We start from the raw sequence: 27,108 nt of genomic DNA, 5'->3' as shown, positions 1-27,108 counted from the left end.
TTTTACCAGATCCAGTGGCTGTGATGTGATCTTGGGAGTTAGATCTGGACCTCTGGATTCATCCAGTGGACCAGATTAAATCCTGCTGAGCCTCTTTTTTTAATTGCTTTTTAATTGTGTTTTAAATACCTTTTTTACACTTTCTTGGTGTTTTATGCTTCTAAAAAATTTCTAAAAATATTTCCCTATCATTTTGATTTTTCCTCTAAGTTTTAGAATTTATTTGCTTATTTTTGCATTTATTTTCTTTACTTTGTTCTTTTAATTCTTGCTCATTAAATTCCATATATGTTCTTGATGCATTTTTTCATATTGTGATATTTTGGCATGTGAAATAATGTGTGAAAATATCTCTAGGAATATGATATAATGCTTTGCTTGTGTGTGCTCTTATGATCCTCACATTGTAGCTTAAATTCAAACCTTTCAAAAAATGGCTATAATGAGGGAATTATAGGTCATATGCATGTATGAGTGTTATACCTAAATTCTAGGTGTATTTTTACCACTTTATTTCATTTCATTACTTTCTTTTCTCTCTTGCTATTCTATTCAATTTTGTTTACCTTTCTACTATTTTTATGCTTTATGATACTAACCATCTCATCTCACATTTCATTCATCCTATAATTTTGGCATCATTTTTTCTATTCATTTCTATATCAATTGGGTTTGTAATAATCTTAGATAGATTAGTTCCTTTTAAAATTCTTCACAAAGACCATAGCATGTATCTAGGACAATGTAAAGGACTATGGACATTATAAGGGATGTACACCGACACAAGCACCGACACGCACACACGTTGCATGATTACCGCTTAGATGTATGCTTAGGTTTTACAACGCTTAGAAAAAAAATCATTTTTCAAAAATATGAATAACCTCACTTGAAAACTTTTTTTCTAAAATAGGAGTCAAAACTCCTCATTTCCCTTTTGTTTTCTTAAGAAAAAATCCCAATGAATTTTAATCATACTTAGACTTTATTTTACAAAATAACTACTTCCACCTCACATTTTCCAAATCTCATGCCCTTGAGGCCTCTCATCTCCATTCTTCAAAATTCCTTTTTCAAACTTAAAATCAACCAACAAAAACAAAAACAATTTTCGAGAACGAACTACGTTTGGTTTTAATCCCTTAAAAGGGTACGTAGGCAATGAGTTAAAACTCCTCCAAGCCAAGTAAAATAAAATCCCAATCATCTTCTCTTCCCCCATTCTTCACTCAAATAAAATTTCTCTTTTAAATAAGTAGGCAATAAAAATAAAGCGTAGAAATAAGCTTAGGAGAACGGTTCTTATGGAGTACCATAATCGCTCCGGGTGCCTAACACCTTCCCGTAGCGAAAACGACCCCCGAACTTAGAATCTAAGGGTTTTTTCTCAATTTTGCCCTTCCCAAGAAAAAATAGAGAATATCAAAGATTGAAAGGTTCAAGCCTAATTAATGACTTGGCACCCGAAAATCGCGATAACAGTTATAAATTAACAATCATCAGTTATAAACTATAATCTATCAATAAACTTATCAATTATCCGCTATTTTTATCAAAGAATAACTTATCAATTAACTATAATCTATCAATCTAGATTTAAAGTGATTAACAACTGACTCCCAGAACAACAACCGCCTTGGATCCCTGCCGATCGGAACGGCCAAATAAAGGAAAGGCATTTTCCCACCTTTGCAACCCAGCACGGACGCTGCCTCATGCAACCAAGAATTAATAATATTAACCCCCACTAGGGAAATTTTATGGAAATTAACTTTCAATCCGGACATGGCCTCAAAGAGAACAAGAGTGGCCCGCATAACAGAAACATTGGCCCAACTTTTGTCTCCAATGAGAAGAGTGTCATCAACAAATTGAAGATGAGACACTACCATATGATTTGCGACACCAACACTGTATCCTCTAAAAGTTTCAGACTAAACCATGGCTTTTATCATAACATGCAAACCCTCTGCTGCCAACAGAAATAAAAACGGTGAAAGAGGATCACCTTGATGCAAACCCCACTCAAGAGGAAATTCATCAGTATGACTTTCGTTAACTAGAACTAAAGTTGTAGCCGTACGTACACCTTCCTTAATCCACTTCCTCCACGACGTCGAAAGGACATACTTCCCATGAGTGCATCTAAATAGCCTCAATCAACCGCGTCAAGTATAAATTTTATTATGAATTAAGAATGTTAAACCGCTAATTTTACGAAACATTTCAATTAGTTTACCAGCTCTCAGTCAACAATCATCAAATATAATAATATTAGTTATAACAGGAGTGCTATTTGGTACGGGAACTTCACAACGAAAATTCACGGACACGTGAATACACCAATTTTACACGCGCTGCACTCTCTGATTTTTTTAATTTAAAAAAAAAAAGTAGCTTGCATTTTGTGGAGATCTGGATAACTCGCCATTAATAATAGAAATAAAACCCAATTTCACCACTCTTGTCCCAATTGTTTTTCCTCACCGTGATTCAAACCTTTGATTGGAATTCATTCTCATTTGTGTGAAATAACCCAAGTAGAATAATTGATAGTTGTTTTCAAGGTGTAAATGGAAATGGATATGGTTCATCTTCTTCGCTGGTTTTGGATAGAGAAAAAGGAGAGTTTGTGGAGGCAACTGTGAAATTAGAAAGAAAGGGTGTGTCACCTGAGAGAAGTATTGAAGCTTTGAAGAATCATTTGTTGTTCCTCTACACAAATTTGTTAAGGAAGAAAGAACGAAAGCAAGCTAATTTTCTTTTTTTAATTAAAAAAATAAACAGAAGTGCAGCGCGTGGAAAATGGACGTATTCACGCGTCCGTGAAATTGCCATACAAAATAGCATTTCTCTAGTTATAAATTATCAATAATCAGTTATAAACTAAACTATAATCTATCAATTAACTTATTAATTATCCATTATTTTTATGAAAGAAAACATAAGAGAAATGGATTTGGTGTTGTAATGTACAACACAATTTTTAACTCATGATTATAATTGAAAAATGTGTGAAATTGTATTTTTTTTTTTTTTTGAACAAATGTGTGAAATTGTATTCTTTCAACTACAGCAGCAGATCCTGGTCCAGGAGAAGAAGACCAAATATTATTTGAGGTAACTTTATCTTAACTTTTTTTTTGAATTTTTTTTTGTTTATTCGTTAACGTTTCATGTTCCAACCAAAGTAGGTTCCCTAAAAAAAAAATGTTCCAAAGTAAGGTAAGTGGGGTCATATACCCTTTATTGTTCATTATTTTTTTTAAAGGTTTAATACATGTTTTGGTCCCTTAACTTATTTTTGGATTTCAATTTGGTCCCCTAACTTTAAACTGTCTCAATTTGATCCCTTAAGTATACCTCCGTTTATCCAAGTGGTCATTTCTGTTAGTATTTTTCAAAAAACGTTAACTTTGTTCATGTAGCCAACATGGACAAAGTTAACGTTTTTTGACAAAAACTAACAGAAAGGACCAGTTGGATAAACGGGGGTATACTTAGGGGATCAAATTGAGACAATTTAAAGTTAGGGGACCAAATTGAAATTCAAAAATAAGTTAAGGGACCAAAGCATGTATTAAGTCTTTTTTAAAAAAGAAACATACTGAATTACTGATCGCTCATTGTCCTCAAATCAGTTTAATACTCCCTCCGTTTCTAAATATAAGCAAAACTGACTTTTTAGGTTCATTCAATTAATGATGTATGTAGTCTATAATATGAATCACATACATCATTGATTGAATGAACCTAAAAAGTCAAATTTGCTTATATTTAAAAACGAATGGAGTATATTAAGAGTTTTTAAAAGAATGTGTATAAAAAATTGCAAGTATCAAAAAAATTGTTGAAGTATTTTTTTTTTAATTGCTATGACTATTACTAAATTACACTTGTGTATAATATATTAAGAGTCTTGCTAACGATTATTCCAGATCACTTTTAAAAGATTTTATATTGAGAAAATTATTCTTTTAAAAAATTAATTATTACAATTTCTAATACATTAATTACACAAAATTTCTTAAAAACCTTACTACTTAAAGTCATTACAAAGTGATCAGAAGACACTCTTTAACATTTTTTATATATTAAATATTAATTTTTCATATTCTAAAACAAATTACTATTAATAAATGATATGTTTGAAAATAGAATAATAAACATATTTAAAAATTTGTAGGAAATTTTATATTTAAGAACAAAACTTATTTTTATTAATGATTTTATAATACGGTGGATTCTAAGGTGAGGGAGCAATTAAGTCCCTCACCGGTGGACCATCTATAATATACCATTAGATCTTTAAAAATGATCTAATGGTTTAGATTTTATTAGAAAAAAAGAGTAGTACATATGGCTTGTTCCATCCAATCCCTACTCTCTTCTTTTTTCTCCAGAAAAAAACCTTCATCGTTCTCTTTCGGATTTGGATCGTCAGCTGCAGTATCTTCTGCTGCAATGTCTACTGCTAAATCTGAGCCATTGGATTAAATAAATAATTAATTAAAATAAATAATAATAAAAATATGAAAACTGCCCAATTACATCATGTCGTGCGCGCGTTATTTTGTTTCTACCAGGGAAGTTATTCATCGTTGCTGCAAAAACTAACTAGCTTGTGCCAAAACACAAAGAACACTAATATTCAATTGCCCTTATTTACTTTTTCGATTGTCTCAAATCTCAGGTACGTCTATTGTTTTTTCTCCATTGGTCATAACTAATTTCATATGCTGATCCATTACTTTTACTTGTAATATTTTTCACTTGCTTGTCCTCATTACTTATATAAGAAACAAATTATTTCACATGTTTGTCCTCATTCACTTTTATGATTACAAAAAACTAACCAACAGAGTTGAGAATTGATTTTAAAATGTGATACATTAAATATTATATATATGTTTCTTTTGTGAGTTATATATACTCTTTTACGTTAATTTCGATTGTTTATATTCATGTATAATTGTTTCTTTTGTGAGTTATATATACTCTTTTACGATGATAATTTAGATTGTTTATACTCATTTATAATTAAATAAGGTATACATTTGGCTACCGCAAATAAGATATACATTTTTTGTTTTTAGGAATTTTTAAGACTTTTGATACAAGATGAATGAAGATTGGAAGCCAAAAGTAGATATGGTTTTCTGTAGCTTTGAAGATGCTTGGGAGTTCTGGAACACTTACGGTGGTAAGGTTGGATTCGGAGTGAGGAAAGATTATACACACAGAAAAAAGGATGGTTCAGTTTCTTCTTGTAGGTTTGTTTGCTGCAAAGAAGGCATGCGAAAGCCAGACAAGCGAGATTATAAAACAAAGAATCCAAGACTAGAGACCAGAACAAATTGTGAAGCAAGGTTAGGACTTAAGAATGTGGATGGAAAATTGATGGTGCATGATTTTGTGGAGGACCACAACCACGAGTTACTTTTGCCAGAAACAACTCATATGTTGTCGTCTCAACGAAAGGTTTCTGAAATTCATTGTCAACAAATTGAACTAGCTGATAGTGTCGGTGTACAACAAAAGAAATCATTTGATTTATTGAGTAAAGAAGTAGGAGGCAGAACTAACTTGGGTTTTATACGTCTTGATCAAAAGAATTATCTTCGGAAAAAAAGAGAAAGAAGTTTGGTACAAGGGGAGGCCGGCTATTTATTGCAATACTTTCAAAGAAAGACGGTAGAAAATCCAACTTTCTACCATGCTTATCAGCTAGATATTGAAGATCAAATCACCAATGTGTTTTGGGCAGATGCTAGGATGCTGGTTGATTACAGTTATTTTGGTGATGTTGTTTCTCTTGATTCAACATATTGCACAAATAGTTCGCACAGACCACTAGCAATCATCTCGGGATTTAACCACCATCGAGGAGCCGTAATTTTTGGAGCTGCATTATTATATGACGAAACTGCCGAGTCATACGAGTGGCTATTTGAGACATTTCTAGAAGCACATAAGCAGAAAATGCCTCAAACAGTTTTTACTGATCAAGCCAAATCAATGGCAAAAGCATTAGCCGAGGTTATGCCTGAAGCTTACCATGGTTTATGTACGTGGCACTTGATGCAAAATGGAATTAAACACTTAGGAAATTTAATGAAGGGGGAATCTTATTTTCTTAGTGACTTTAAGAAATGCATGTATGGTTATGAAGATGTAGAACAATTTGAAGATGGTTGGACATCCCTCCTTATAAAGTATGGTGTTCAGAAAAATGATTGGTTGCAAAGAATGTACAATATAAAGGAGAAATGGGCATCTTGTTACATGAAGAAGACTTTGACATTAGGGATGCGAAGCACTCAACTTAGTGAAAGTGTGAATGCAGATATTAAAAATTTTATGAGTAAGAACTTGGATTTAATTAAATTTTTTGAGCGTTTTGAAGATGTTGTAGAAGAAAAGCGGTATAAAGAATTGAAGTGTGAATTTGAAGCACGCCAAAAAATTCCAAGACTAAAGAACTCATATTCTGATATTTTGCAACAAGTGTCCAAGCTTTATACTCCTACTATTTTCGACTTATTCCAACGTGAGTATGAGTTGTTTGAAGCATGCTTTGTGAAAAGCATGGACATACAAACATCATCATCTACTTATGTTATTGCCAAGAAAAGGAATATGGGAGAATGGCAAGTGACCTTCGATTTGGAAAAGAATACAATTTGTTGCTCTTGTCGTAAATTTGAAAGCTTTGGCAGACTTTGTTGTCATTGCTTAAAAGTCTTCATTCATACGGACGTTACATCAGTGCCTGAGCCTTATATTTTAAAGAGGTGGACAAAGATAGCAAGAAGTAGAGCTTCACAAACTATTGGTGTTAGTCATGTGGTAGAAGACTTGGATTTATCTCCAGCACAATGTTATAAGGAAATTTGTCCCCGCTTTATTAGGATAGTCACAGAAGGATGTAGAAGTCCAGAAGCTGTTGAGTTTCTTAAGGAAGTTGCTGATGAATTGGACGAGCAAATGCTAAAGTTTCAAAATATGCAAATAAGTAGTGAACAAGTGAATGGAACCTCTAACAATATTAAAAAGATATCAATTACTAATGATTGTGCAACACAAGTAAAGGGGTTTAAGAACAACGAAGGTCCAAAGGGTTCAAAACGTTGGAAAGGTTGGGTAGAAACAAAACTGGCCAAGAGAAAGAAACGTGCGAAGTCCATTGCTTCACAAATTCAAGAACCTATGGTATTATTAATATATTTAGTTTTATTTTTTGTTTTTGTTGACTACATAAGCTTACCTTTATATTCCTTTTTTTCGTGTAGAAGAACAAAGGTAAGCAGGGTTCCAAAAATATAAAGAGGCGGGATGAAGTGTCAAACATAAGTGCTCCACAAAGTCAAAAGCAATATGTTGTGTCCAACACTAGTGATTTACAACGTCAACAGCCATTTGCATCGTCAATTACAAGCGCACCTATATGGCTTAATAATGCATACAATCAACCATCTATGGTTAGCTAATAACAATTTGAATTTGTGAATGACCTTAACTATGTTTAGTGTTTAAATTATTTTGGGTTTTATGTAGGGAGACGATGGAACTTCTAGTCAATTCGGTGTTGCTAGTTTTACTAGCTTATTGATGGTAAATTTCAAATTATACGATTCACTTTCAAATCTATATATATAATATTAATTTGCATTTTTTAAATTATAGGAGCAATTTGATGATGGTACCAGAGACTTGAATTGAGGCCCATAGTTGTATCGAGATGTTGAAGAGCTTATGATACAAATTCAGTGTTGACATGAGTTTTTTTTTTATTAGCTGCTATTTTTGATTAGTTATTTAAGTGTTATCATGAATTTTTAATTAGGTGTTGCTTTACATAAGCCCCTTTTACAATTATTGTACTATTTCTTTGTTGTTTGATTAGGTGCTGTCAAATGTCAATGCAAGTAAAACATCCATTTGCTTTTCTTGTTTACAAAAGTAAATGAATTCTATATTGTTATAATTAGAACCAAAGTATAAAATGAGGATGAATACTTGTGTGGAAACCACAAATGTAAAACATTTGGACACACTCACACAAATTGAAGGTGCAGTAGCTGTCTTTGGTTTTGTTTGTGGGGTGGTTTTTTTCCAGTTCATGCTTCAAGGGCTGGTCATGCACGGATGTTGGTTGCTATGGCTTTTGGTTTGTTTTTCTTTCAAACAGTAGTGTAGGTAATGGTATGGTATTGGGGGGTGGCAGCCTTGCTGGAGTTTTTTGTCTAAGTTTTTTCTATGTGAATTATGAGGAAGGGGTATGCGTTCTTTTGTTATACGGGAGCAGCTGTTTTTGTATAATTAACATATAGGTGGCCCTTACGCAGCTCTTTTTGTCTTAGAGTTTTCAAACCAATAACAACATAAACGTCTACAATCATCAATGGTTGCGCTGAATTCAGATATATCATTGCTTACCTTATTGTAATAATCTACAACCCTTTTGGCATCCATCTCAAAGTCGACATTAGTGAGTTTCAGCTCATGTACCCATTGGATAGCGTATGAGAGGCCCAAAGCTTCACCTATACCCGATTCACATATAGGACTAGACCGTAGCGTCTTGGCTGCCACAAACTGTCCAGCTTCGTCCCTTATAAACATATCAACACCAATAACATTCAAGGATCTCGTGAATTCTGCGTCAACATTACACTTAAGCCTTCCCGTGCCTGGTTTCTGCCACCTGATGTGCTGCTGCTGTGTGGAATTGCTGCCGCCAGCTGATATGGTGCTGACAGCACGCATAGCAGGTTGCTGTTCGCCCTCTCCCAGCACTGAACTGCTGCTCCTGTCGGCTGATACGGTGTTGTTCGCCCTCCCCCAGCCTAGCTTTACACATATATGCTTCCTGTAACACCCCGTTACCCAAAAACAATAAAATAGCATATAAACATCAGAGTAATCCCACAACGGGCATGCTACACGTCATTTCAAAATTCTTAAATAGAAAATAGAACTATTTAATCAAATCAACTTATATATATGAAAACATAACAGCGGAATAGTTTTCAAAATCCATAACCTCATGAACATCCAACAATAATCTTTGGCATTAAAGGCCTTAACATAAATTCAACATCATAGTTCAAAGACAACAAAAAGGCTCCACACCACAAGTTCCAAAATTTGATACATGGAAAGGAAAAGCAACAATAACAAAAATGATAATTCCCATCCCACGTATCAGAGCCCTAGACACGACTTTGAGCCACCACCTACTACTCAGGATCACCTGCAAGTTACCCATAGGAAGGGCAACGTTTTCAAGCAGAAGGGGTGAGATTCACAACAATAAATATAGATATTAAAATCATCAAATGAATCTAACACCCTATTACCTCAAACATATTAATCTTGCAAATATCAATATTTAATTCACAAACCACAACAACATCACCATAATAATCCATTTAGCAAGTATGTATACAATGTACATATTACCAATAACATCAACAACACATCAAGATCACAATGAATATATATAAATAAATGTATATTCAACGTCAACATCAACATCAGATAAAATCGAACAACAACCAAGACTCATGCAAATGACATGACCACTGCTAAGACACCATCTTAGACTTCTTAATGAAATGCATTATGCATGTGGTACCAAACAGGACCGAAGCCCTCACCGCTTTTGAATGATTAAAGCATTCATCAGGACCGAGGCCCTCACCGCTGTTGAGCAACTAGTACTCCAGGACCGAAGCCCTCACCGCTGTTTTATGCATATGCAATGGACCTACCTGTGTATATCTACATACAACTGACCATGCAATGCAACTCCATGTGACTCCAATTAATACAACATGTATGGTTTAATAAATAATCATACATCATAGCCATCAGCAATAACAACAACCAGCAATTCATCAATCCATAACAATGCACAATTAAATATAACTATGCTCAAATCCAACAACCTCAAACCACTACTAATCATACAAGCAAGTTAGCACTCAGGAACTGTGCAACTCGCCTCGCGAGCTCATCTGCTCGCCATGGCGAGTTCACAAAAACACTAGCTCGCCATGGCGAGTTCAAGGCGAACTCGAGGCGAGTGAAAATCAGGTACTCTCGGGAAAAAGTGACATTTTCTCACTCAAACTCCAATTCTAAGCTCCCTGTTCATCTTTTTAATCCAAAACTTTCACCATTCATCATTAAAATCATCCAGGTACCTTAAACCATCCCCAAAACATCTTATAACAACTTTTCAAAAATCAAGTTTTGATATGGGCTACTCGCCATGGCGAGTTGGTCTGCTCGCGAGGCGAGCTATGAAGTTGCTCACTCGCCATGGCGAGCACAGCTGCTCGCGAGGCGAGCGATGAACTTCTGTACGGGCAGAAAACATGTTTTTCCCCAAAATCCCATTTTTCTTCAATTCACTCCCCAAATTAGTTTACAGATGTAAATTGACTTGCTGTATACATTCAGAGATTATTTCTAACACCAGAACTACATTCTCTACCCCAAAATCATCAATTCTCACAAAACCCATAATTTCCCAATTTTCACCAGAACTCTGTTAAACACAAAATCAGAATTTAAAATCTACACTATTGAAGTAAACCTCACCCTTACCTTAAAATTGCAGAAGAAATGTGCAGCAAAAGTCCACTCTTGGTTCCTCTTTGGTTCTCTCTTGCTTTCTCCCAAAAACTGCTTCTACGTAAAACTAATTCTGACTTCTCTGATAACTTTCCTCTTAAAAGTAACTCCCTCCTAATTACACTTAACTCCCCATAATTTCTAATAACTCCTATTATTTCCTCAAACCTCAAAATAATTACTATTTCATACTTATTTTAATTATTATTAAATAAACCATATAATAAAATAATGCACCACATAAAACATCCAAAAAATCACATATATACAAATATATGCATATATATACTCCGCATAAATCATCGAACATCATATATAATAATATATGTATACTCGACATAATAAAATAATTAAATAAATAACTAGGGCGTTACACTTCCTTCCATCCTTGTAACAACTTACGTGTACATTCAAAAATAACTTGACAGGTTTCCGACACATTTTGCCAAATTTGCATATTCCGTGACTTCCAAAAGTAAAAAAGAAATGAATTTAATAATGTATTTTTTTTTTTAAATAATCAAAAGTTATATTGTTTTAACTTCTCTAAAATGAGTTTGTACCATCATTAAAATAAGTTTTTTAATTTAAAATCCAAGCAACATGATATAATACTCCAAACCAGTACATGTTCAAAAAAATAAAGGCTTAATAGCAGTTTTGTACAATCTCTTTTGCACTTTCAAATCCTACAAACTAGTATGCACTAACCAAACCAAACTCTACCAAGCCACAAGGCATGCATAATAAGTCCACACAACTTGCTCCATTACCCAATGACCATATTTCTATTTAAGGAGAACTAACTTTTACTAAAAAAACCTCCTAAATGCAGTACAAAATCCAGTAAAGCCAATAAATCTAATTGCAACCCAACAACTCACATGGCAAAATACAAACATAATCCTATGACAAGAGCATGGCTTGAGATGTGGATGTCCAACTCGAACTCAATGAAAAATGCGATCATACTCCAAAAACAATTCTAATAATTGTCCGAATTTGAGACTGAGGCAATTTTAAAGCTAAGCCACCAATACCAGAAAATTGCAGAAGAAATATTAGTTAAAATCACTTGTGACTCCTTAGTAAAATTACTCACCAATTCACCATCCACCTCAAAGCACATAGCAAAACACACAGAGCCACACTCAATAACTTATCCATTTTATAGGAAGCACTAAGCAGTGATTTCTAACAAAATTTCTTTTTAGTTTTATCAATGTTAAAACCTGAAAAACTTATCTCCCGGTTTAACCCAATTCACAGAACCCAATAACATGTATATGCCAGATTTTGAACCGCAAGAAAGATGAGAAGTGAGATGATGAGAATTGAATAGAGGACCACTGATCACTCAACGATGAAAATTTTGATCCCTGGTTCTTCAAATCGCGTTTCGCAACTTGAATCGGCACATACCGCACCCAAAAGAAATTTAGGGGTTTGAATAGGTGATTGTTGAAAGAGACGGTGTATCTGATTTTTGAAGATTTTGTCATTCTCACTCACTGAGTTGTGTGTTCTTGTTTGCCATTCGAAAACAAAATAACGCGCGCACGACATGATGTAATTGGGCAGTTTTCATATTTTTATTATTATTTATTTTAATTAATTATTTATTTAATCCAATGGCTCAGATTTAGCCGTAGACATTGCAGCAGAAGATACTGCAGCTGAGGATCCAAATCCTTCTCTTTCTTCCTTAATCTCTTCTTTCTATTTCTTCTATAATGACTTCCTCCATCAAATTTTTTTTAAGAAGACAAAACTTCAAGCCTTGTAACAATGGAAAGAGAAAACTCAAATCAAATAAACTTCAAACCTAGTAACAATGGTTCAAGTTTGACAATTGATTAAAAAAAGCACAATTCATATGAATTTCTCATGGCTTAACATTGGCAATTGATAAAAAAAAAAAAAAAACGATTTGAAATCTTAAAATTTATTCAAAGTATTTTGCCTAAATTTGCAACCAAATCTAATGTTTAATATATATTTATAGCCATAATTATAGAAAGAAGATGAGAAACATGGTTCGAAAGGAATATATAGGCAGATAACAGTGTGAAATGAATGTATTAGGTAAGCCATAATTTTTTATTTATTTCGAATATCCTAAACTTGATCATCGTTGGTGTGTTGTGTTGGCAGACCATCATCCTCATGTTCCTCAACTATGAGAAGATCTTCAGGATTATCTACAACATGAGATCGCTATTTTTTGGTGGTTACTGGTTAGCACCCCTTTGTTGAAGAAGCCAACTAGGAGGAGAGATTGAGTGGAAAAAGGCATATGTGTTACTCTCTTTTCTTTAATGAATCTAAACCCTTAAATAATTTTTAAAGATCTAATGATATATTATACATGATCCATCGATGAGGGACTTAACTGTTCCCTCACCTTAGAATCCACCATCAAAGACATCAAAAAGTTTAATGGAATATAATTTTGCAAAAGTCATTTATAAAGCAAAATTCGTGGAAGTGAGGCAGAAAAGTTAAGAAAGACAGCAAGCGCCAAAAGATCAATTATTGCAGCATCCAAGAGCATTCGTTGGTGTCGTGGACCAACAGAATAAGAGAATAATTTGTGGATCGAATCTCACCTGCAATAATAAAGAAACTTATCGCATTTTCTTTAAAATAATTAACTTCATTTAAAATAATAGTAGAAATATAAGGTGAAACTTTAATTTGGTGAATCGAATCTTAGGCGTATAATAAAGAAACTTATCACATTTTATTTAAAATAGTAGTTGAAATAAAAGATGGAACCTTAGTATAAATATATATACATATATAAGGCCGTTAATTTACGCCCACATAGTGTAAATTAACATGCTACTCCCACTTATTATTTTTTTTACCAAAAAACCATCTTTTAATATTTAAAATCTGGTTGACATAAAGGCTAATTTGGTAAATTTTATTTTAAACCAAACCGTGTTGTGTTCGGTTCTTCCAAAACATTTACATTCACGTGTTCAATTTCTTTATGCTTGAACTAATGATGGGTTTGCAAGATTGGTTCTTTCTTTGTATATGATTGATACTTTTGAGTCCTTATCTAGCACTCATTGTGCGGACGTGAAAATTCTTTGATTAATTTATTCCTTTTTATCTTTCTTAAAAAAATAAAAAATAAAAATAGCTGAGACAATATGGTCCTTTAAGAAAAGCAGACATTTTGGCCATTTAATTTAGAGAAATGATATTTGTTCAATCATTTTGTAAAAATTTTTGAACAATTTTCTCTCTCATACTCACATGATATTTTTATCCTCTCTATTCATTTTTCTTTCTCCATTGTTTTTTACCAATAAAAAAAGAGAAAAGCAAGGTTTTCGTCCAAATTATCATCAATTGGATGTACAAATATCATTACTCTTTAATTTAAGTTTGCATCTAAAACAACAAAAGACAAACAAAAGAAGGTTCGTTGTGCTCTCATTTTGGTAGTGAAGGGTAAGAGGTGTCTGAAGAAGTTATTTAAAACCTGAATCATCATATATTTAGAGGTGATTTTCTTCATTTTTCTGGATTGCTTCTAATCTATATTTATATTAAATTCGCTATCAATGATATTTGAATTATGTCTATCTATAGTTCGTAACTACACTTTCTCTCTGGTTCTAATCCATACTTTTTTTTTTTTGAAGCAGAAGAAGAGTTCTAGAACATATATACTTGAGTGCAAGATCTGATATATAAGTATACTACCGCTAAATCTTCTTGACAACCTACCAGATCAGTTTTAAGGTATCGTTTTCTCATCAATATTAAAAAAAAAAAAAATCACATCTCTCTCTTTAAAAAAAGTCGAATGATTTTGTAGAAGATAATAGTTTTTGGTGGTTGCACCCTGGACCTTGGATACATTATGCATTGTTCTACCAATTGAGCTAAGTTCACGAGGAAAGAAAATAATAGTTTATTGTTATGAATCAAAGGATTCCATGGTTCTAGATCAAATACAATGAAAAGATAGATTATATAATTCTCTCTAAAAATCATTACCAAGAAACAATTGTATAAAAGATATAAAATATACACAGGGTGATTTATTTATAGTGATTTGGCATAACTAAATCCCTAACTAACTTTCTACTCTAGTTACCACTAAGTAACTCTAGTTTATTCTCACTGTATTCTAATATTTATTGTAGTAATATATTTAAGAAACCATACAAAATAAATAAAATAAAAGGAGAATTACTAGGTAATATGAGGTTTTGGTTGGGTATATATCCTAAGCAACACTCATACACTATAACTTTTTTTTAAAATTAAATATAAAAATATAACATAACATTAAATGATGATAGATATAATCATATTATTTTTTTGGCTTAATTGCACTTTTCCCCCCTATCTTTTATTAATTGTGCGATTTTGCACCCCCTCTTTTTTTTTGAGCGATTTTGCACCCTATCTTTTGCCAACTGTGTTTTGTTCAAAATCATCATTAAAAGAGGGGAAAAAGGGCAAAAGATAGGGTGCAAAATCGCTCAAAAAATATAAGTGAGGGTGCAAAATCGCACAATTAGCAAAAAGATAAGGGACAAAAGTGCAATTGAACACAAAGATGAGGTGCAAAATCAGAAAGGGGGCAAAAAGATGGGGTGCAAAATCGCTCAAAAAAAAAGAGGGGGTGCAAAATCGCACAATTGGCAAAAGATAGGGGGGAAAAGTGCAATTAAGCCTATTTTTTTTGACAAAAAAAAGAAGATAAAATATTGAACAATCTAGCATTTGATTATCTATTTTAAACAATGTTTTTTTCTTCACCCTAACTTTTATACTAATTCAGAAGCTTTCTTTTGCCGAAGAAAATATCGGAAATTTGTTGTGATAAACCAACTTCAAAGACTTAGTTTAGTGGTAAAATAACATGCTTTAAAAAGGAGAAGCTCTTTTTTGGCTTTCTTAGCATCATCAACAATTTCACTTGCTATCAAGATTTCATCCAAAATTTGCCTATCCTTAATAAAAGTCGACTGAGTTGTGGAGACAACATTACCGACAACATTTCTCAATCTATTTGCCAACACTTTGGAAAGAATTTTATAAACACTACTCACCAAAGAAATTGGACGGAAATCAGCCACCCGTTACGGACTGTTGACCTTTGGGATCAAAGCTATAAAGGTAGAATTGAGACCCTTAGTAAGCTTACCATTACGATAAAATTCAGCAAAAAAATCAACAAGTCAATCTTCAACACATCCCAAAAATCCTTAAAGAAATCCAAATTAATGCCATCTGGTCCAGGACATTTGTAGCTATCACAGTCCCATATTGCAGCTTTAATTCTTATAGCTGAAAGGGTTTAATGAGGTCAGCCCCTTCCGCGGCAGATATCGATTTGAACACCAAGCCGCCAATGTCTGGTCGAATAAGCGGTGTCCGATCTGGAAGTGATTTTTGAAATGTTAGATAAACAATGTGATGCACCTCTTGCACCCCTTCAATTGGAACCCCATTAACATTTAAAGAAATTAACGCATTTGAGCGCCTACGAGAGGACATAATACCGTGGAAATTTTTTGAGATTGCATCACCTTCTTTCAGCTACGTAACTTGCGACTTGCGACCTAATCTCTAAGAGATTTAGCTACTCATAATTGAGTTTACAAATAGCATAATCAATTTAGAAATCAAAACATACATGAACTGATAGAAGGTTGAAGAAATCTCCCTCCTAGCCATCTTTAGGTCTCAAAATCGCACTTTTCGCTCTTCAAATTGTCACCTTTGTTTCTGGAACTGACTTTAGCTTAAATAGGAAATATTCACTACGCTCAAAATCGCGCCACGATTGCTTCATAAACCCTAGATTCCTTCAAGATCCTTCTGCAAAATCGTGCCAAGCCACCAGAAATCGTGCCACGATTTCAGTGACATAATCTAACCTTCATTCTGGTCATAAAATCGCGTCACACAACATAAAATCGCGCCATGCCACTCTTCTTCCTGGACTTCCAGATTTTCTGCATTTTGCACCCCTAAATACCTTAGATTGCCTAAGAACTCAATCAAAGTGTCAAAATAAGTCCTAAAAATTACGTAATGACAACATATAATCACCTTTAACAATCAAAGCATTAGATAAATTCACTGTCATCCAAACGTCCACCACACTAATATCCCACATCGTAATAATACCCCATGACGCTCCAACTGACGGGTTAAAGGAATAAGCCACATCTCCAGACCCCCACAAAGAATGACACATATTAAAACATCATCCACCACTTCCAATGTTGTTTCCTGAATACAAAAAACATCTGGTCTCCTCTTCGAAATCAACCGCCAAATCTCCCTCCTCTTTTCCACCGCCCCTAACCCACGAATATTAAAAGAAAATATCTTCATTGCAAACCCCCTACCCGTTCCAACTCCCACCCGCCACCCTCACACCCTACTTACCACCCCTTCTAGATAACACCTGAAAACTGATTTTACACGTAAGACCAATAGCCTCACCCCACATCTATAATATCAGCCTCCACCCCCTTAACATCACCATGTAAATCAACCCAATTTTTCCAATCTTTGGAATTAGCATAAGGTCCCGAGCCGGCAGACAAAGATACACTCTTCTTATTACCTGATGAGGATTTGGATGTGTTCACCATCGCCTTTTTTTTTTTTTTTTGAAAATTTCAGAGAACGAATCAATGCATTTCTATCTGTTGCGGATAACCCTTGCAATCCTTTTTAACCCAGTCAACGATGGAGCCACTTTTCTTCTTTTTTTTTAACTTGTTGACTATGGTTAGACTCCTTGCTCGGCATAGCCTTGGCTGATCCCTCAGTACATTCGGCCACAAGCTTACTAGGAGGACGACTAGTAGTTTCCTTCCACAACTTGAACGGTATCCGACTAAAACGTTGAAGGTTGTTGATTTACAATATGAACCTCCTTATCTTCATTTGTTTTTAAAACCCAATCATCTTGTATTTGTTGAACAAGAGCATCCACAATTGGATCATCTTTTTTAAAACCTTAAGGAACTGAACACTGTAAATTATTATCATCTTCACATTCAACTAAACAAGCGTCCTCGGCAAACCCAAAATTCAAGTCCTCAATAAATGTGAAGAAATAAATGTCACACAACTTTACACGATTTATATATCTTAAATATAGGAATCACAATCAAATATCAAACTTTCATGTGAAGATATTAACTTATAATTTATACTACCATCGTAGACACTTTAATATAATCTTTTTTCGCAACTATTTCACCAATAGAAAAATATATACATAATCTCTTGCAACCATAAAGTTATATGATAAACATTTTAGAGTTTAAGGCACTTACTTAAATTCTAAGTTTATCTCTTTACCTCAAATCAAGTGATGGTTTGTTTGAACTATCTTCCATTATTCTTTACCATTCATTAGGTGAGGGAACAAAATGATCCTTCTTTGCATGTAATCCAAAGCGAGATGTTACTATAAAATGGGAGTATTTGACTTAAAAATCAAACTGAAAGACTCTCATGCATTGTTTTACTTTAGATAGATACCATGTGTCATTGTCAAAGATACATGGTGTTGGTTTATTTCTCTATTTATATTTTTTGTTTACTAGTGGTGTGAGTTTTTTGTTATTTAAACAGAACTGTTGCATTGTAAACCAAATAATAGAAGCAATACATGTTAGTATATCAATCAAAATGCGAGTGATAGCTTGATATTACACCAGTGACAACCCAATGGAGAATTATTTATCTGATTTGTACATTCACTTCTGCCCTTGCTGATATTCATTCCTCCAAAACTGCTTGCACACATGACAACTAACAATCTGAACATGAGTTTCCTCGGCTTCTTCCCTCGATTCCTTATGTCTGATGTGCCAAATACTCCAACTGATTGAGGGTTGAATTTGTGCTGCAGAATTTTTTGAATATCGGAACGAAAACACAAGGAAATCTGTGAATGAATCTCTAGCAAGCTCCAGATATTTATATACTTTCTAGAACTACACCACCTAATAGGACACGTTTACTATTTGATAAATACTTTTTAGTTTTTGATTTCAGCAACATGAAGACACGTTAGATTAATCCTAAAATTTGTTACTACAGATAATATCAATTTATATAAGAAAAGCTAGAATATTGAATAAACCCAATAAGTAATTCATAGCAAATGAGCAATTCACAGCTATCTTTTAGAGTTAGTTATTTATTGATTGAATTCTTTGTTTCATTTCAACTGACAGCTAGCAAAGGCGTGGCCATGGATGGTATTATTTCAGTTGCTGCTAAAATTGCTGAGTATATGGTTGTACCTATTGGTCGTCAATTTGGTTACATACTCTACTACAAGGACAACCTTCAAAGGATGGAAACTGATGTCCAAAAGCTAGAAGGAACAAAAGATAGTGTGCAACGCAAAGTTGACGAGGCTAGAAATAATGGAGAAGAGATTGAAAAGTTTGTCCAGGACTGGCTGAACAGTGTGGACAACATGGTTGCTGAGGCAAAGAAACTTATTGACAGTGAAGGCCATGCAAAAGCTCAGTGCTCTATGGGCCACCTTCCCAATCTGTGCACAAGGCACCAACTGAGCAGGGAGACCAAAAAGATGTCGCAAGATATTTCTAATATCCTAGCCGATGGAAAATTCGACAAAGTTTCTTACCGTACTGCTTCGCAAGTGACAGTCTCGTCATTTGGTAGAGGTTATGAGGCTTTGGACTCCAGAACATTAGTGTTGGATGAGATTATGCTGGCATTGAAGGATCCTAACTTCTTCATTATTGGTGTTTATGGGATGGGTGGAGTGGGCAAAACTACACTAGTGGAAGAGCTAGCTTCGAAAGCAGAGAATGGTGGCTCATTTAATGCGGTTGTTTTGGCTACTATAAGTGATTCTCCAGATGTAGAAAAAATTCAAAGCCAAATTGCTGAGATGTTGGATATGAAATTCACCAAGGAGACCAGAGACGGAAGAGCAAGAGAATTACGAGATAGGATAAAAAAGAAGAAGAGTATTCTTGTTATTCTGGATGACATCTGGGGTAGACTTGATTTGGTAGAAGTGGGGATTCCTTTTGGCGACGACCACAAAGGATGCAAGTTAGTGGTGACATCTAGAGATCTTAATGTGTTGAGCTGTGAGATGGGCACTCAGAAAGAATTCAGACTTGAAGCTTTGCATGAGGAGGATAGTTGGAAATTGTTTGAGAAAATGGCAGGTGATGTTGTTCAAGAATTCAATATAAAGCCAATTGCAGTGGAGGTGGCCAAACGTTGTGCAGGTTTGCCCCTTTTGATTGTTACTGTTGCTAAGGCTTTGAGGAAAAAAAAGATCTTTGATTGGCAAAACACATTAAATGATTTAGAGAGATTTGATCAAGAAGGGCTGCATAACGACAAGAGAATCAATTCTACTTTGGAGTTGAGTTATAATTTCCTAGAAAGTGATGAACTGAAGTCATTGTTCTTATTCATTGGTTCGTTTGGAGTAGATCACCTCCACACTGGAGAACTATTTTCATATTATTGGGGATTGTGCTTATACAAACATTCCCGCACATTGACACAAGCAAGATCCAAATACTACAAATTAATAAATGACCTAAAGGCCTCTTCACTGCTACTTGAGTCTGAAACCGAGTGGATTAGAATTCATGATGTTGTTAGATCTGTGGCTAAATCAATCGCATCTAAGACTCAACCACCAACTTTTGGGATGAAAAGGTACAATGAAGTAAAACAATGGCCAGGGATGGATGAGCTTCGAAAATGCCATCAGATCATCTTGCCTTGGTCTTATATTTACAAGCTTCCTGAGAAGCTGGTGTGTCCAAAGTTGGAGCTACTTCAACTTGAAAATATAGGTGATTATTTGGAAGTCCCCAACGACTTATTCTCTGGGATGAGAGAGTTAAAAGTCGTTAGTTTATATGGAATGATGTTTACCCCTTCTCTACCATCATCTCTTCATCTCTTGACAAAAATCCGAACATTGGATTTGGCTGGATGTGTGTTTGAAGACATATCAATAGTGGCAGAGCTGAAGAGTTTAGAGATTCTCAGCCTTGAAAGATCAGATATTACAGAACTCCCTAAAGAAATAAGACAACTAACTAATCTTCGAATGCTGAACTTAGCCAATTGCTCTAGACTGAGATTCATTCCTGCAAATCTTATTTCAAGCCTAACTTGCTTGGAAGAGTTGTACTTGGGGAATTGTTTTATCGAGTGGAATGTAAAGGGAAGCAAAGAACAAAGCAACAGTGCATGTCTAGATGAGCTAAGGAATTTGTCTCATCTAACTACTTTAGACATAATGATTCGAGATGCTTCAGTTTTGCCAAGGGACTTGCAGGTCTTTGGAAAGCTTGAAAGATACAACATATTTGTTGGTGATATGTGGAAATGGTCTTTGGATTGGTCTGGAGGTGCTTCTGAACCTTCAAGAATACTTAAGCTCGCAGACAATGGGTGTTCAAGTATTCATTTGGATTGTGAGTTTAACTTCTTGTTGAATTCAGCTGAGGACATGTGCCTTGCAAAAATACATTGTGTTAGAAATTTTCTTTGTGAACTTAACAGGAATGGTTTTCCGCAATTAAAGCATATGTGCATTCAAGACATTGCTGATATGAAGTACATCATTAACTCGATGCTTTACCCAACTTATCATGCTTTGCCCAACTTAGAGACTTTGGTTCTTCAAAATCTGTTTAACCTGGAAGAAATATGCCATGGGCCAATTCCAATTCAATCTTTTACCAAACTAAGATCTTTTGAAGTCAAAGGTTGTGACAAGTTGAATAATCTGATATGTTATTCCCTTGTTACAGATCTTCCCCTACTTCGTGAAATAAAAATTTCTAATTGCAAAATGATGACAGAAATCATGGCTGTGCAAACATCTAAGGTAGAAAAAGGAATGGGGAAGATTATCTTCCCCGAGCTACGTTCTCTTGAACTTGAATGTTTGCCAAGTCTCGTAAGTTTATGTTCCGTGCCATTGACAATTGAAAAGAGTCTCAAAGTGCGTGGTGAAAATTATGATAGTACACAATGCATACCTGTGGCACTAATTGATCAAAAGGTAAAAATATGTTTTAACGCGACTACTTCACTATTTGTCTTTTTAAGGCACATAAAGTTCTTTATGGTGATGTTTCAACATAGTTAGATTTAAATTTTTTGATGTTTACATACTTAATGTGTTACCTGATGTCATTTCCTATTTTAATTGCCGACTAAAGCTAAAAAAACTCATGTGCGCTGTGTTTGAATTGACAAAAGGAAACAGAATTAAAAGTTCAAGAAATGAAATGGCATTCTAGTTTCCATTGTTTGGATTGGTTTTGTCACCTAAAAGGCTTAGTGGCGCAGCTTGTTACCTTCAACTCATCTGTTATTTTCATGTATATACAAAGTCAATATCTTACAAAAGTAAAAAAATAAGAGCAGTGTGAAAAAGAATAAAAACAAACGACATATATTTATTATGATTCTTCCAATACCTCTACTTTCTTTATCTTTCAATTTGTGGTTAAGGGGATGGAGTTACTATAATAAATAATATTATAACTTACCATTCTGTATTTTTTCAAACAATAAAATGGAAAGTTTGGCTTCCTTTCAAACAAGAATATGGTATTTTTGTTTCAAAAAATCGCATCTTTCCATGAAATATTGCATCATCTCACTTATTCTTGTATCATCTTAATATGAAATATAAGATGTTCATGAGAATCTTTATGTTAATAGGTTGAGATGCCCCACCTTGAACTATTGAAGCTCTCTAAGATCAAATCTAGGAAACTGTGGGATGATAAACTTCCGAGTCGTTCTTGGATGCAAAACTTGAGAAGTTTGACAATAGACGGATGTGATAACATAGCATGCATATTCTCATCCTCGGTCGCCAGAGAATTTGTAAACCTGAAGCAACTTGTGATTAGTAATTGCCAAATGTTGGAGGGCATATTTGTCCCTGATGGAAAGTTGGGTAGTCTTCCTTTGTCTCAGAAACCATTCTCTAATGATGAGGTGAACACTGTTTCCAACTCTGTAAATATTAACTATTGTATGATTTTATCTTACTTCTGCTGCTTGTGCAATTAACTGCGGAAGATCTAAGTATATTATCGATTGTAGGTTATATTTCCAAACTTGGAGACATTGGTAATCTCCCATATGGAACACTTGAAGTTTGTATGGTACAATCAACTAACTCCAAATTCCTTTGGCAAACTGAAGGAGTTAAAAATTGAATTATGCAATGAAATTTCAAATGTAATTCCATCTTATGTGCTTGATAAATTACTGAATCTGGAGACTGTGACCGTAGTTTGTTGTCATACACTAGAAGTTGTATTTGAAACACAAGGTCTAAAAGTAGACGGTGGTAGACAGACAAAGCTGGAAATGCAATTGAGAACTCTCACTTTGAACCATTTACCGATGCTGAAACACATTTGGAGTGGGAATCCTAATGAAAGTGTTAAGTTCCAAAACCTCTGCCTTTTGCAAGTTACTGGATGCGAAAGCCTCAATTATGTTTTGCCCCTCTCTGTGGCTAAAGAGCTTCAGAATCTCCAAGGGATTTATATAAAAGAATGTGGCGTTGAGATTATTGTAGAACAAGATGAAATGTCTGACACAGTTCCAATACTTAATTTCCCAGAATTAACATTTTTGAGTTTTCGAGATTTGAAACAACTTCAAAGCTTCTACCGTGGATTACTTACCCTGGATTGTCCTGCTTTAAGACATGTGGATGTGCTTCATTGTGACAAGCTCGTCCTATTCAAACCAAAGTCTATAAATTACCAAGAAATTGTCCCAGTTGATACAAAATCCCTTCTCTCAATTGAACAGGTGCATTCTACATCTCAATACTCTACTAACAAATGGCAAAATGCTTCATGCACATATTTAGTTGCTTTTAGTATACACACCAAAAATGTCATTTATAATAGATATGTGTCATGCTGCTTGCTCTTTTCTTCTTGAAAAAGTAAACAAAATTCAAGTTTAGTTTCATTCCATGTTTTTATTAAGTTTATATGTTTATGTCCCGATACTTTTTTCTTTACCTAGTTGTTCGCTTGAATTTGAATACTTGTGTTTCATAGATTGTCCAAAACAAAGGGGAGCTTATTCTGAACAGCAAGGATGTCACCATGGCATGCAATGGTCACCTTAATGATGAGCTTATCAACACAGTAACAGCTCTTTGCTTGCGATGTTTTCACGATGTGTCTGAAAAGTTTCCATCTGGTTTCCTCCAAAGGTTCATCAATCTCAAAAACCTTAAGGTGACATGTAGTTCCTTCACATATATATTTGCAAATGGAAGCGAATGCACCAGACATTCTGAAACAATTATGAAGTTGGGAAGTTTAGAACTCATTATGTTACAAAACCTCGAATTTATATTTGAAGAGAAATTTGAGGTGCAACCTGTTCTTCAAGATATTGAAAGATTGGTAGTAAATTCATGCTCTAGACTAAAGAATATATTTCCATCGTCAGTTATGTTTGAGAATTTACAGAAGTTGGAGGTGGGCCATTGTGCTGGATTGGAAAGTATTATGAAACCATCAACAGCTAGAAGTTTACAAAATCTTAAAGAATTATACATACATTGTTGTGGAAAGATTGAAGAAATAGTAGCAAGTGATGATGAGAATGATACTTCTGACCTAATTTTTATGAAATTGGAGTTTTTGCAACTGAGTAATTTACCAAGGCTAAGAAGTTTTTGCAAGGGAAGACATGGCTTCAAATTTCCACTGCTGAGGATGTTATTTGTAGTAGATTGTCCCGTGATGGAAACTTTCTCACATGGAGTGTTGAACGCACCAAGGCTCAGAGCAGTACATGTGAGGGAAGAAGATGAATGGCATTGGAATGGTGATGTTAACACTACTATAAAACAATTAGTAGCGAAAACGGTAATATATACAAAATCAATTATCTCCGATCATGATTCAAAATGTTATGGCTTGCATTCTCACTTTGCTGTTTTTTTTCTCTTGTTCATGAATATCCAGAGCTCTAAGGATGATTGTGTTTGTCCTCAAAACTTGATTGAAGGCTCAAGTAGATGATTCGTCTCAACCACATGGTAATTTAGAACTAGCACATTGGGCTTTTTATTTATTATATTTCATGTTCTTCAATAATTTTGTGTTAGTTTCTTTGGCATACATTATTATCCTTTTTCCGTCATTTTGAAAATTATTCTTTCATTCTGTTTCCCACTGCAGGGGGGTGTATCCATATGTTTTGTGTGCGAGGCTAATCGGCTAAACTCAAATGGCATGAAGCGTTTACAATCATCATCATGTATCAGTGCAATGACTTATTTTTTTTATGATTATGACTTCTGTCATCACTTGTTTTCTGTTATTTTCAAAACTGATCTCTCCTAAACTTTACTTAAAATATAGGAGATGATTGCTTGATTAAGTGTGTGTGAGATCAATTGTTAATTCTTGAGATTAAAATGTTGGAATTCAAAGACATGCTACTTCAGAAGTTCCGTGCATGTTCATCATTGGACTGCATTAAGTTGTTTTTTTTTTACTATTACTTTTTTTAACCATACTGTTACTTTCTTCAGTCATTAACCATACGAAGCTAAAATGATTTCTCATGTTTTACATAGTAACATTTAATTTTACAAAGGATTAATAGGTCTTTACCCTTTACCCCTCTAATATAGGTCATTTCCGGTTTTTCCCCTGTAAAATTTTTATTTTGATTCACCTCCTGTCAAAAACAACGAAAATTTTTAAAACAAAAATATTTTACGGGGGGTGAATAAAGATAGGGAGGAAAACCAGAAATGACCTATATTACAGGGGATAAGTAAAGACCTATTAACCCTTTTACAAATTCAATTTTATATTGTGCTCTCACATTTTGAATAGCTGTGTTATAATGAGTTAATTATCCATGTACAAATATATTATACATGAGAGTGACCTTCCCTCTTCAAGTTGGATCGTTTTATACCCTATGATTTTTCGTTGTTGAAACGGCCAATGTAATATTGTTAGCAAACCTTCCCTGTGTTAATAGTGTTAATCAAGATTAGAGAGAAATAGCAATGTCATAGTTTCCTTTCATTCTATTTGTCACTGAACAAGAAAATACAGAAAATAGTACTTGATTTAGAACAGTTTTGGGTTATATTAATATGACCAAGTGTTGTGAAGGTAGAAGGGTAAACAATCCTGCGACATGCCTATACTTCTATCTATATGCTTTTTAGTTATTGCTATTTAAGTTGCAATTGGTTCTAATAATGTAAACGAGTTGAGTTAATCCAACGTTCTTTTGTTTGAAAGTGGTTGAATAATGTTGTTTTAGATCTTTAATGCCTTCTTATCATTACCGGTAATAACAATATCATTTACATATACCACAAGATAAATGACTTTGTTTATTTTTTTTTATCAAAGCAATAAAATATAAACGACGAGAGAGGCCTGAATCAATACACCAGAGTCACAAAGTGTAAAATCTATGAAAAGAAAAATTGAATCTGTACTAAAAAAGGAAAGGTCCTAAGGAAAGAGGTGTCAAAGATCACCATTGTGCTGCTCAAACTCTGATATGATGCCTTCATCATTGGAGAGAGGGATTGGAAGCAGAAACCAAGATTTGTCTTGAAGGGAGCTTGTCACTTGTTCAACTAGCATAGCTGGTAGTTACAAGTTGCGGCATAGAAAGAGTTGCACGCATAGATTCATGCGGCATAGATTTGTCTATGAGGTTAGTACTAAGTTTATTTGCAAACAAGCGAATATGGTCGCTCATACGCTTGAAAGGGCGGCCACTTCATGGGCTTGGCACTGTAGCTTTGATAGTGCTCCTTGTCTTCAATTCCGTTGTTTAATGATATGAGTTAAGTTTGTTTATTTTGATAAAAACTTGGCTCATATACATTCAAGGCTTAATACATCTCTCGGACCCTTAATTTATTTTAATTTCTCAGTTTGGTCCCTTAATTTTTAAACGTTTTAATTTGGTCTTTATCTTTGTTTTCGTCATCGATTTGGTCCTATTTTATTAATTTGAAATCCATAAAAAAAAAGACCGTTGGATAAAGGAAGTTCATCATATCTAACCGTGTATCACCAACACCTAAGTATCCAAAATTTAATTTATAAAAAGAATAAAAATTATTTTATATTAATTTAGAAATAAAAAACTTTGAAAATTAATTTTCAAAAATAAAAAAAAATTCTAAAAAATTTGAAAAAATTCAGGTTTTTTTTTTTTTTTGTAGATTTTTTTAAAAATAATTCTGGAAAATGGCTTTTAATTTTGAAAGAAAAATATGAACTTTTTCGAAACATATAATTAGCCAAAATCGAAAAATCTTCATAATTTCGTAAAAAAAATTATTTTTAAAATAATCGTAATTCAGAAATAAAATTTTTGAAAAAAATTATCTGA

At 34.0% G+C, this 27,108-nt stretch overlaps 2 protein-coding genes across 4 annotated transcripts; both read left to right on the top strand.

Annotated features, from left to right (window-relative positions):
- Positions 1 to 5,121: 5,121 nt before the first annotated feature.
- Positions 5,122 to 8,199, top strand: LOC112419426 (protein FAR1-RELATED SEQUENCE 5-like). The gene is made up of 5 exons (XM_024777093.2): positions 5,122 to 7,212; positions 7,293 to 7,481; positions 7,558 to 7,614; positions 7,907 to 7,928; positions 8,120 to 8,199. Exons 1-5 carry the CDS (start codon positions 5,122 to 5,124, stop codon positions 8,197 to 8,199), a joined length of 2,439 nt encoding a protein of 812 aa, XP_024632861.2.
- A 5,845-nt stretch (positions 8,200 to 14,044) lies between these two features.
- On the top strand, positions 14,045 to 25,189 carry LOC25487109 (probable disease resistance protein At4g27220). Of its 3 annotated transcripts, XM_013608961.3 has the most exons (8): positions 14,045 to 14,165; positions 14,310 to 14,406; positions 18,888 to 21,733; positions 22,402 to 22,683; positions 22,792 to 23,514; positions 23,772 to 24,593; positions 24,693 to 24,766; positions 24,909 to 25,189. In XM_013608961.3, the coding sequence occupies exons 3-7, from the start codon at positions 18,905 to 18,907 to the stop codon at positions 24,747 to 24,749; spliced, it is 4,713 nt and encodes a 1,570-aa protein (XP_013464415.2). In that variant the 5' UTR covers positions 14,045 to 14,165; positions 14,310 to 14,406; positions 18,888 to 18,904; the 3' UTR covers positions 24,750 to 24,766; positions 24,909 to 25,189. The 3 variants fall into 3 exon arrangements, with proteins under 3 accessions (XP_013464415.2, XP_039686598.1, XP_039686597.1); XM_039830663.1 differs by lacking the exon at positions 14,045 to 14,165 and having other exon boundaries at positions 14,194 to 14,406; XM_039830664.1 differs by lacking the exons at positions 24,693 to 24,766; positions 24,909 to 25,189 and having other exon boundaries at positions 23,737 to 23,879.
- Positions 25,190 to 27,108: the final 1,919 nt, after the last annotated feature.

The sequence above is a fragment of the Medicago truncatula genome, chromosome 2 (assembly GCF_003473485.1).
Source record: "Medicago truncatula cultivar Jemalong A17 chromosome 2, MtrunA17r5.0-ANR, whole genome shotgun sequence".
NCBI lineage: Eukaryota > Viridiplantae > Streptophyta > Magnoliopsida > Fabales > Fabaceae > Medicago > Medicago truncatula.
This window is presented reverse-complemented; position numbering and strand designations above follow the sequence as displayed.